This window comes from Salvelinus fontinalis, chromosome 4, assembly GCF_029448725.1.
Source record: "Salvelinus fontinalis isolate EN_2023a chromosome 4, ASM2944872v1, whole genome shotgun sequence".
Lineage (NCBI taxonomy): Eukaryota > Metazoa > Chordata > Actinopteri > Salmoniformes > Salmonidae > Salvelinus > Salvelinus fontinalis.
This window is the reverse complement of record NC_074668.1, coordinates 26,036,975-26,049,183: the sequence shown is the minus strand read 5'-3', so window position 1 is coordinate 26,049,183 and position 12,209 is coordinate 26,036,975. Positions and strand designations below refer to the sequence as shown.

General features: G+C 43.2%; 1 protein-coding gene across 2 annotated transcripts; it reads left to right on the top strand.

Moving 5' to 3' along the window:
• Positions 1-1,646: 1,646 nt before the first annotated feature.
• On the top strand, positions 1,647-4,502 carry LOC129853440 (uncharacterized). 2 transcript variants are annotated; one of them, XM_055919489.1, is made up of 6 exons: positions 1,647-2,041; positions 2,682-2,770; positions 2,979-3,097; positions 3,556-3,655; positions 3,910-4,007; positions 4,314-4,502. In XM_055919489.1, exons 2-6 carry the CDS (start codon positions 2,746-2,748, stop codon positions 4,485-4,487), a joined length of 516 nt encoding a protein of 171 aa, XP_055775464.1. In that variant the 5' UTR covers positions 1,647-2,041; positions 2,682-2,745; the 3' UTR covers positions 4,488-4,502. The 2 variants fall into 2 exon arrangements, with proteins under 2 accessions (XP_055775464.1, XP_055775463.1); XM_055919488.1 differs by lacking the exon at positions 1,647-2,041 and adding an exon at positions 2,185-2,534.
• The last annotated feature ends 7,707 nt before the right edge of the window (positions 4,503-12,209 follow it).

Sequence of the window (12,209 nt, the reverse complement as noted above, 5' to 3'; positions counted from 1 at the left end):
GGAACCAAAAGTCTCAAATTTGGACTCATCAGACCAAAGGACAGATTTCCACTGGTCTAATGTCCATTGCTTGTGTTTCTTGGCCCAAGCAAGTCTCTTCTTATTGGTGTCCTTCATTAGTGGTTTCTTTGCAGCAATTTGACCATGAAGGCCTGATTCACACAGTCCCCTCTGAACATTTGATGTTGAGATGTGTCTGTTACTTGAACTCTGTGAAGCATTTATTTGGGCTGCAATTTCTGGGGCTAACTCTAATGAACTGATCCTCTGCAGCAGAGGTAACTCTGGGTCTTCCTTTCCTGTGGGGTCCTCATGAGAGCCAGTTTCATCATAGCGCTTGATGGTTTTTGAGACTCCACTTAAAGAAAATGTAAAAGTTCTTGAGATTTTCCGGATTGATTGACCTTCATGTTTTAAAGTAATGATGTGATGTCGTTTCACTTTGCTTATTTGAGCTGTTCTTGCCATAATATGGACTTGGTCTTTTACCAAACAGGACTATTTTCTGTATACCAACCCTACCTTGCCACAACACAACTGATTGGCTCAAACGCATTAAGAAGGAAAGAAATTACACAAACTTTTAACAAGGCACACCTGTTAATTGAAATGAAATTAAGCTGTTATGTTGTGTTGCTACCATGCTGTGTTTTTATGTGTTGCTGCCATGCTATATTGTCGTCTTTGGTCTCGCTTCATGTAGCGTTGTGTTGTCTCTCTTGTCGTGATGTGTGTTTTGTCCTATATTTTTATATTATTTAATAATATTTTTAATCCCATCCCCGCAGGAGGCCTTTTTCCTTTTGGCAGGCCGTCATTGTAAATAAGATTTTTTTTCTTAACTGACTTGCCTAATTAAATAAAGTTTTAAAAGAAGAAGAAAAAAAGCTGGTTGAGAGAATGCCAAAATTGTGCAAAGCAGTCATAAAGCAAAGGGTGGCTACTTTGAAAAATCTAAAATATATTTTGATTTGTTTAACAACTTTTTGGTTACTACATGATTCCATAGAAAACCCCTTGAATGAGTAGGTGTGTCCAAACGTTCTACTGGTACTGTAGTACTTACAATTCAGTTCAGTTTCAAACATTCACTGACTTGAATGCCTGCAGTCTGTATGTTCCTCCTGGCAATTTTGAGATACAATGTCGTACAGTAGATCATATCAATCATATTGTTTTCTAGCCCAATGGCCGGCAGATGGCGATATTGAGTTGTTTCATGTTAAAAAAAAAGTTTTTTCTTCTTTAATGTCCAAAGGCATTGTTTGCAGCTGGCTATAAACCTGTGGCCGGTTCGTACATGAAACATTCTCCATTCAGGCTGAAAAGGCGTCGATTTCCTCCTTAATTTGATTTAATGTTGAGAAAGTTAGATTTTTTAAATATTGTAATGAAACAGCAAGGGGCAGGTCTCGAACCCTCGACCTTCTAAGCCCGAGGTCCGGCGCGCTATCGACTGTGCCACAAAAACCCAGGGTTGTTACAATATATATATATATATATATATTATAATATAATATTCTTTATGAAACACCATTTTCCACCAACATGCTAGAGTGGCTAATGCTACTTCCTGACACTGCATCCCCTTTTTCAGCCAGTGGTAAACAACAGACTGCTGCAGCCTAAATGGCTAAAGGCGATATGCACATCTGGGACTAACGTTCCTAGGTATTATGCTGCGTTCATGTCATGTCAAACTCAGGACCTGTGACTTAAAATGAACTAAAGTTATTTGCGTAAAGCTTCCTATTGGTTAATTCTGGTACCAACCGAAGTGGGAAACTCAGGATCCGATTCTTCCGCCTAGGTTAGCAAGTGGAACATTTCAGAGTTTCCAACATGAGTGAACACGCATTAGCCACCCTAGCATGGTGGATTAAAATTGTGTTTCATAAAGTACACATACTTTCCCTGTTTTTTTCGAGGAAAAAAGGAAATTGACACCCTTGCAGCGTGAATGGAGAATGTTTTATGTACAAACCTGACCATGGGGAATACAAGTGTATAGCTGGCTGCATCGTCATCTGCTGGCCTTGAGGTTAATTGTTCTCATTGTAATTTCGTTAAAATATATATATATATATTTAATGTAATCCACCATATCAAAATGAGAAAATGACTGTTAATTGTAATTCTAAATCTCGTCTAATCAACAAATACATTTCTATGCATTCATTCTTTGTCTCAAGTGTTATCTTTTTGCATAGCCTGTCAAAGGTTTGTCTCGCTTATGTTTTAGGTTCTTGTTCTACCTTAGTGGTTTTATGTCGGGCAGAATTCGTGGAGTACCAACATCCGGTTGAAACAATTTGATGTTTAGTTCAGAAGAAAACAAATGTGCCACATCGGCAGGGACGGGAGCAGTAGCAAGCTAGGAATGCACAACATTACTCTTACTACTATTTTCTGCATCGTATATTTTAAATGGATCACTTCGAGGAAGATTTAGTCGCTGCATTAAGAGAAACTGTCAAAGACGGAAACTGGCAATGTGTAGGAAAGAAGTGTGATTTTGACTCCCCATGCACAAAGTAAGCAGTCCAATTAGCTAGAATAGCAGCAGCTAGCTAGCTAACGGTTGATCCCCCCAATGTATATGATTTATACACATTAGCTGCCCTTGCCTATTCTGAAAAGATGGTCTAACTTGGTGCATGACTTCTCTACGTTTCCCCAAGGCTGTACTCTGAGGATGGTGAACACATTGTCCTGGTTCACACAGAAGATGACAGATTCTGGGCTATGGATTCATCCTGTCCCCATGAAGGTATAAGTTAGGCTAATTGATGGCATGCAATTAATCACTCAGCACTATGCTATGGTAGCTTGCTGTTATGAGGATTAATTCATAAACAACTATGTGCCAACGTGGCTATAGGATAAACCAGAAGGATGAGAGTATGCTATAAGAAAGAAATGATCATGTTCACCATACTATGATGTCTTTCATCATTACAACCACCGTCTTGGCGCAGGAGGCCCTCTTGACCTCGGTGACATTGAGGACCTGGGAGATGGGAAGAGGGTTCTGGTCTGTCCCTGGCATCACTTTGACTTCTGCCTGGAGTCAGGTGCCTCTTCCATGGGACTACAGGTAGAGAGAGATGGTCTCCAACAGAGTCTATGTATTGGTAGTATTCTAAATATAGGTTTCTTGAAACAGTGTGATAAAGGGAAGGTTGATATGTATTACCACCATCGGCTTCATACAGAAGTCAATGTGGCATTTGTGTGTGCTTGGGGGCGAGAGACAGGCATTTGGAGTTGCTTAGAGAAAGTACTCACAACCCTGAGACAATCAAGACGTCTTGAATTCTTCTTTCACTTTGAGAATGTGTAGTCGGCTGTGTAGATCACAAGCGGATAAAACAATCTAATTGAATCCCTTTTTATATTTACATAAGGCATCTACATGTGACAGCTTTGCAAGAGGTGTGAAGACATTCACTAGGCAATGTACTGAATGTGTTATTAGAATTTGGTCATTGAATAACAGCTTATTAATCAATAATACCATGAGACTAAAATGAAAGTTTGTTTTTCTGTCTACAGAACCAGGTGTATGAGGTCAGAGTTGTCCAAGACATGATTTATATCAACACACAGAATGAGCTGTGTCTAAGTCCCATCCCAGAGACAGACACATCTAATGGTAAGGCGATAGTATACCTAATGAACAATGTACACCAATCAAAGTTTTTTTTGACAACTACATAAAGGAAAGTACTGTAGCCTGGGTGGCAGTCTGTTTCTGCACTCTTGCCATCTCCTTATGGAATTTTCATGCCAAACTTGTTGGCTTGATGATGAGCAGGCAAGAACACAGGCTAGTAGCTAAGATATTTTGGTCTGGCAAAGCTTTGAATGATGTTAAGTACATTAATAAGAGATCTCCCTTTGTCTCAGGCAAGTTGTCAGTAGATGATGTTGAGCCATCACCCTCTGAGGACACACTGTGCTTCTGGGCTACAAAGATCCTCTGCACACCGGACCCCAAAGAGAAGGCAAGCCCCATTCACACTAACCACCACATGAAGTGGTTTAACAACAGTTTAACAACTGGGAGGGAATGAAGTGTTGGGTTGTGTTCATTAGGCACCAAATGAAGGAAAAACATGTCTGAAACAGGCAGAGACTCCCTGGACTTTCCATGGCAAAACATACAAAAATAGTTTTTGGTGGCATACACAGATTTGCAGATGTTATCGCAGGTGCAGCGAAATGCTTGTATTTGACTATAGTGTAACGTTGATGATTAGTTCAACCCTGCATATCTCACTGGCTCACTGACTTTGATCCAATCCCTGTAGGTAGCCATGACGCTAGAGGTCCAGGAGAGGTGGAACAGTGGGGAGATAACAGAAGTGGGTCAGGCTACACCACCTGTCCAGCCAAGCAGGAAGGAGAACCTGACCGTACTGCAGCCGGGCAAAATCAAGCGTGGCAAAGGTGGCACACAGGTCAGTGTTAAGAACACCCTCTAATCACTCAGACCAGACAGGTTGGCACTATGAACTAACAAGTTTGGAATCTCTGAAATCCCAAAAACCGAGCCTAAAATCCCATTGAACTATAGAGGGATTATTCTCATTAGCACTGTATGTAAATTGTAGTCCTGCATCCTAAATAACAGGCTCTCTTCTCACTATTTAGAACTGTCTGGTCAGCTTGCTGATGAACAGAATGGCTTTAGGAGAGCCAGAGCATGTATAGACCAGATCTATACTGTCTCTACGGTGGTCCGGGCTAGAATTCAAGAGAGATAACCAACTTCTGCCTATTTTATTGATTTTATGTAGGCTTTCGATTAGGTAAATAGAGACCTAATTGCTTTTAGACCGGGGTAAATCCATTTCAATTCAATCACTTTTTGACAACACCCTTTATTCAGGAGCATGTTGTGTCTCAACCGGGGACACAACACAAAAACCTCAGATGATGTAAAGTAGGGTAGAAGCTACAACATATGCGAATATGGAAAAAAATCGGAGTTTACGAGTTTTTACATATATAAAAACTAATATGTTTTTTCAATTTAGTTTGACAACCCTATTTGTTGTGAGCTTGTGATTTATATCAAACTCAGCCGTTTATCTTTTCCAGTGATGAAGACATGGATGTCTCATGGTATGGTGGGGTTTGCAAAATGGGTCAACTTTGAGCACATCTTATCTCCTGAATGTTTTGCATTCAGGTCCAAAAAGTCACTTTCTGACTACTTCTTCCATGAGCAAACATGTATGGAAAGTTGTGTTTAAATCAAAAGGGAAGCTGTCAAAAAGTGCTTGAATTCATATGGATTTAACCACTAATTAAAATGGGAATTGATGGAAGATTCTCTGATGTTATCAAACCTCTTTATCTGGCTCCAGTTGCCTGTGTTCAGGTTAATGACCTGGTTCCCAACCCCTTACTGTGTATAGCAGGGAGACGTACTCTCACCCACTTTATTTACTCTATATGTTAATGATTTAGACGAAATGAAAAGGACCTTGGTTACTGTGCTTATTCTCAACTGTATCAATCCTGTTTGTGTCCAGTGATGACTATGCTGCTGGGGTATGGGGATCCAAAGTACATACTAATTGTAACAATGTTCAAAACAGAGCAATCCGCTGCTTTCTTGGTGTGCGTAAGCTGACTCGAAACCTGGCCATCTGTGGAGATATGGGTTGCAAAGTTAGTTAAAAAGGTGACATGGTACGTCTATGGATCAGACTGATGAATATGCCAGAACACAGAATCACAAAAAAAGGGTTTGACTGGGACCTAGATAATTACCTATTTTTGTGAAACTGATTTGCAGTATATATTCAGGAACAAATTACCATGTGGTGTTAACCAAATCAAGGACAAGCTTTTTCTGATCCACAAGGAAAAATGGGCAGCTGATATATGGTTTAAACCTAAAAACTTAGAACATACTGTCATCAAAGAGAACTATATCCCTGAACCATAAGTCCTCCTGAACCTAACAAAAAGCCAAAGGTCAGTGTGTGCTCAACTCCCATCCGACCCTCTCCCTCTGGCTTAGAGAAGGGGAGATTTAACACAGTGCCTGAAGAGGAGATCATTTGCCTAATGTGTTGGGAAATGAAAAACGAAATCCATTTAGTGTTTTATAGCCCTTTGTATGACGATCTGAGACATGTTATTTTCTGTGAAAATGTTTGGTGCTAACCCTGAAGTAGTCTGGTTACGGGACAAGCAGGGACTTGAATTTAGTTTCAGGCAGAGTGTTTGAGATTGCTCAGTTTGTTTACACTGCCTGGAGAAGGAGAAATGTACTCTTTGTGTAGTGTACTGTTTGTGTAGTGGGGCTAGATGGTAGCTGTACTGTTTGTGTAGTGGGGCTAGATGGTAGCTGTACTGTTTGTGTAGTGGGGCTAGATGGTAGCTGTACTGTTTGTGTAGTGGGGCTAGATGGTAGCTGTACTGTTTGTGTAGTGGGTCTAGATGGTAGCTGTACTGTTTGTGTAGTTTACTGTTTGTGTGGTGTACTGTTTGTGTAGTGGGGCTAGATGGTAGCTTTACTGTTTGTGTAGTGGGGCTAGAAGGTAGCTGTACTGTTTGTGTAGTGGGGCTCGATGGTAGCTGTACTGTTTGTGTAGTTTACTGTTTGTGTAGTGTACTGTTTGTGTAGTGGGGCTAGATGGTAGCTGTACTGTTTGTGTAGTGGGGCTAGATGGTAGGTGTACTGTTTGTGTATTGGGGCTAGAAGGTAGCTGTACTGTTTGTGTAGTGGGGCTAGATGGTAGGTGTAATGTTTGTGTAGTGGGGCTAGATGGTAGCTGTACTGTTTGTGTAGTGGGGCTAGATGATAGCTGTACTGTTTGTGTAGTGGGGCTAGATGGTAGCTGTACTGTTTGTGTAGTGGGGCTAGATGGTAGCTGTACTGTTTGTGTAGTGGGGCTAGATGGTAGCTGTACTGTTTGTGTAGTGGGGCTAGATGGTAGCTGTACTGTTTGTGTAGTGGGTCTAGATGGTAGCTGTACTGTTTGTAATTTACTGTTTGTTTAGTGGGGCTAGATGGTAGCTGTACTGTTTGTGTAGTGTAGCTAGATGGTAGCTGTACTGTTTGTAGTGGGGCTAGATGGTAGCTGTACTGTTTGTGTAGTGGGGCTAGATGGTAGCTGTACTGTTTGTGTAGTGGGGCTAGATGGTAGCTGTACTGTTTGTGTAGTGTACTGTTTGTAATTTACTATTTGTGTAGTGGGGCAAGATGGTAGCTGTACTGTTTGTGTAGTGGGGCTAGATGGTAGCTGTACTGTTTGTGTAGTGGGGCTCGATGGTAGCTGCACTGTTTGTGTAGTTTACTGTTTGTGTGGTGTACTGTTTGTGTAGTGGGGCTAGATGGTAGCTGTACTGTTTGTGTAGTGGGGCTAGAAGGTAGCTGTACTGTTTGTGTAGTGGGGCTCGATGGTAGCTGTACTGTTTGTGTAGTTTACTGTTTGTGTAGTGTACTGTTTGTGCAGTGGGGCTAGATGGTAGCTGTACTGTTTGTGTAGTGGGGCTAGATGGTAGGTGTACTGTTTGTGTATTGGGGCTAGAAGGTAGCTGTACTGTTTGTGTAGTGGGGCTAGATGGTTGCTGTACTGTTTGTGTAGTGGGTCTAGATGGTTGCTGTACTGTTTGTGTAGTGGGTCTAGATGGTAGCTGTACTGTTTGTGTAGTGGGGCTAGATGGTAGCTGTACTGTTTGTGTAGTGGGGCTAGATGGTAGCTGTACTGTTTGTAATTTACTGTTTGTTTAGTGGGGCTAGATGGTAGCTGTACTGTTTGTGTAGTGTAGCTAGATGGTAGCTGTACTGTTTGTGTAGTGTACTGTTTGTGTAGTGGGTCTAGATGGTAGCTGTACTGTTTGTGTAGTGGGGCTAGATGGTAGCTGTACTGTTTTTGTAGTGGGGCTAGATGGTAGCTGTACTGTTTGTGTAGTGTGGCTAGATGGTACCTGTACTGTTTGTGTAGTGTACTGTTTGTGTAGTGGGGCTAGATGGTAGATGTACTGTTTGTGTAGTGGGGCTAGATGGTAGCTGTACTGTTTGTGTAGTGGGGCTAGATGGTAGATGTACTGTTTGTGTAGTGGGGCTAGATGGTAGATGTACTGTTTGTGTAGTGGGGCTAGATGGTAGCTGTACTGTTTGTGTAGTGAGGCTAGATGGTAGATGTACTGTTTGTGTAGTGGGGCTAGATGGTAGATGTACTGTTTGTGTAGTGGGGCTAGATGGTAGCTGTACTGTTTGTGTAGTGGGGCTAGATGGTAGCTGTACTGTTTGTGTAGTGTACTGTTTGTGTAGTGGGGCTAGATGGTAGATGTACTGTTTGTGTAGTGGGGCTAGATGGTAGATGTACTGTTTGTGTAGTGGGGCTAGATGGTAGATGTACTGTTTGTGTAGTGGGGCTAGATGGTAGCTGTACTGTTTGTGTAGTGAGGCTAGATGGTAGCTGTACTGTTTGTGTAGTGGGGCTAGATGGTAGCTGTACTATTTGTGTAGTGGGGCTAGATGGTAGCTGTACTGTTTTAGTGGGGCTAGATGGTAGCTGTACTGTTTGTGTAGTGAGGCTTGATGGTAGCTGTACTGTTTGTGTAGTGTGGCTAGATGGTAGCTGTACTGTTTGTATAGTGGGGCTAGATGGTAGCTGTACTGTTTGTGTAGTGTGGCTAGATGGTAGATGTACTGTTTGTGTAGTGTACTGTTTTTGTGGGGCTAGATGGTAGCTGTACTGTTTGTGTAGTGAGGCTAGATGGTAGCTGTACTGTTTGTGTAGTGGGGCTAGATGGTAGCTGTACTGTTTGTGTAGTGGGGCTAGATGGTAGCTGTACTGTTTGTGTTGTGGGGCTAGATGGTAGCTGTACTGTTTGTAATGTACTATTTGTGTAGTGGGTCTAGATGGTTGCTGTACTGTTTGTATAGTGGGGCTAGATGGTAGCTGTACTGTTTGTGTAGTGGGGCTAGATGGTAGCTGTACTGTTTGTGTAGTGGGGCTAGATGGTAGCTGTACTGTTTGTGTAGTGGGGCTAGATGGTAGCTGTACTGTTTGTGTAGTGGGGCTAGATGGTAGCTGTACTGTTTGTGTAGTGGGGCTAGATGGTAGCTGTACTGTTTGTGTAGTGAGGCTAGATGGTAGCTGTACTGTTTGTGTAGTGGGGCTAGATGGTAGCTGTACTGTTTGTGTAGTGGGGCTAGATGGTAGCTGTACTGTTTGTGTAGTGTGGCTAGATGGTAGCTGTACTGTTTGTGTAGTGGGGCTAGATGGTAGGTGTACTGTTTGTGTAGTGGGGCTAGATGGTAGCTGTACTGTTTGTGTAGTGGGTCTAGATGGTAGCTGTACTGTTTGTGTAGTGTGGCTAGATGGTAGCTGTACTGTTTGTGTAGTGGGGCTAGATGGTAGGTGTACTGTTTGTGTAGTGGGTCTAGATGGTAGGTGTACTGTTTGTGTAGTGGGGCTAGATGGTAGCTGTACTGTTTGTGTAGTGAGGCTAGATGGTAGTTGTACTGTTTGTGTAGTGGGGCTAGATGGTAGCTGTACTGTTTGTGTAGTGGATCTAGATGGTAGCTGTACTGTTTGTGTAGTGGGGCTAGATGGTAGCTGTACTGTTTGTGTAGTGTGGCTAGATGGTAGCTGTACTGTTTGTGTAGTGGGGCTAGATGGTAGCTGTACTGTTTGTGTAGTGGGGCTAGATGGTAGCTGTACTGTTTGTGTAGTGGGGCTAGATGGTAGCTGTACTGTTTGTGTAGTGGGTCTAGATGGTAGCTGTACTGTTTGTGTAGTGGGGCTAGATGGTAGCTGTACTGTTTGTGTAGTGGGGCTAGATGGTAGGTGTACTGTTTTTGTAGTGGGGCTAGATGGTAGCTGTACTGTTTGTGTAGTTGGTCTAGATGGTAGCTGTACTGTTTGTGTAGTGGGGCTAGATGGTAGCTGTACTGTTTGTGTAGTGAGGCTAGATGGTAGCTGTACTGTTTGTGTAGTGGGGCTAGATGGTAGCTGTACTGTTTGTGTAGTGGGGCTAGATGGTAGCTGTACTGTTTGTGTAGTGGGGCTAGATGATAGCTGTACTGTTTGTGTAGTGGGGCTAGATGGTAGCTGTACTGTTTGTGTAGTGGGGCTAGATGGTAGCTGTACTGTTTGTAATTTACTGTTTGTGTAGTTGGGCTAGATGGTAGCTTTACTGTTTGTAGTCGGGCTAGATGGTAGCTGTACTGTTTGTGTAGTGAGGCTAGATGGTAGCTGTACTGTTTGTTTAGTGGGGCTAGATGGTAGCTGTACTGTTTGTGTAGTGGGGCACGATGGTAGCTGTACTGTTTGTAGTGGGGCTAGATGGTAGCTGTACTGTTTGTGTAGTGTGGCTAGATGGCAGCTGTACTGTTTGTGTAGTGTGGCTAGATGGTAGCTGTACTGTTTGTGTAGTGTGGCTAGATGGTAGCTGTACTGTTTGTGTAGTGTGGCTAGATGGTAGCTGTACTGTTTGTGTAGTGTGGCTAGATGGTAGCTGTACTGTTTGTGTAGTGGGGCTAGATGGTAGCTGTACTGTTTGTGTAGTGGGGCTAGATGGTAGCTGTGCTGTTTGTGTAGTGGGGCTAGATGGTAGCTGTACTGTGTGTAGTGTGGCTAGATGGTAGCTGTACTGTTTGTGTAGTGGGGCTAGATGGTAGCTGTACTGTTTGTGTAGTGGGGCTAGATGGTAGCTGTACTGTTTGTGTAGTGGGGCTAGATGGTAGCTGTACTGTTTTTGTAGTGGGGCTAGATGGTAGCTGTACTGTTTGTGTAGTGGGGCTAGATGGTAGCTGTACTGTTTGTGTAGTGGGTCTAGATGGTAGCTGTTCAGTTTGTAGTGGGGCTAGATGGTAGCTGTACTGTTTGTGTAGTGGGGCTAGATGGTAGCTGTACTGTTTGTGTAGTGGGGCTAGATGGTAGCTGTACTGTTTGTGTAGTGGGGCTAGATGGTAGGTGTACTGTTTGTGTAGTGGGGCTAGATGGTAGGTGTACTGTTTGTGTAGTGGGTCTAGATGGTAGCTGTACTGTTTGTGTAGTGGGGCTAGATGGTAGCTGTACTGTTTGTGTAGTGGGTCTAGATGGTAGGTGTACTGTTTGTGTAGTGGGGCTAGATGGTAGCTGTACTGTTTGTGTAGTGGGTCTAGATGGTAGCTGTAGTGTGTGTAGTGGGGCTAGATGGTAGCTGTACTGTTTGTGTAGTGGGGCTAGATGGTAGCTGTAGTGTGTGTAGTGGGGCTAGATGGTAGCTGTAGTGTGTGTAGTGGGGCTAGATGGTAGCTGTACTGTTTGTGTAGTGGGGCTAGATGGTAGCTGTACTGTTTGTGTAGTGGGGCTAGATGGTAGGTGTACTGTTTGTGTAGTGGGGCTAGATGGTAGGTGTACTGTTTGTGTAGTGGGGCTAGATGGTAGCTGTACTGTTTTTGTAGTGGGCTAGATGGTAGCTGTACTGTTTGTGTAGTGGGGCTAGATGGTAGCTGTACTGTTTGTATAGTGTGGCAAGATGGTAGCTGTACTGTTTGTGTAGTGGGGCTAGATGGTAGCTGTACTGTTTTTGTAGTGGGCTAGATGGTAGCTGTACTGTTTGTATAGTGTGGCAAGATGGTAGCTGTACTGTTTTTGTAGTGGGCTAGATGGTAGCTGTACTGTTTGTGTAGTGGGGCTAGATGGTAGCTGTACTGTTTGTATAGTGTACTGTTTGTAATTTACTATTTGTGTAGTGGGGCACGATGGTAGCTGTACTGTTTGTGTAGTGGGGCTAGATGGTAGCTGTACTGTTTGTGTAGTGGGGCTCGATGGTAGCTGTACTGTTTGTGTAGTTTACTGTTTGTGTGGTGTACTGTTTGTGTAGTGGGGCTAGATGGTAGCTTTACTGTTTGTGTAGTGGGGCTAGAAGGTAGCTGTACTGTTTGTGTAGTGGGGCTCGATGGTAGCTGTACTGTTTGTGTAGTTTACTGTTTGTGTAGTGTACTGTTTGTGTAGTGGGGCTAGATGGTAGCTGTACTGTTTGTGTATTGGGGCTAGAAGGTAGCTGTACTGTTTGTGTAGTGGGGCTAGATGGTAGGTGTAATGTTTGTGTAGTGGGGCTAGATGGTAGCTGTACTGTTTGTGTAGTGGGGCTAGATGATAGCTGTACTGTTTGTGTAGTGGGGCTAGATGGTAGCTGTACTGTTTGTGTAGTGGGGCTAGATGGTAGCTGTACTGTTTGTGTAG

Coding starts and splice junctions, on each gene's coding strand:
- LOC129853440 (XM_055919488.1), top strand. CDS start 2,428: ATGGATCACTTCGAGGAAGATTTAGTCGCTGCATTAAGAGAAACTGTC. Junction 3,656..3,909: donor AGAGACAGACACATCTAATG/GTAAGGCGATAG, acceptor CCTTTGTCTCAG/GCAAGTTGTCAGTAGATGAT. Junction 4,008..4,313: donor CACCGGACCCCAAAGAGAAG/GCAAGCCCCATT, acceptor CAATCCCTGTAG/GTAGCCATGACGCTAGAGGT.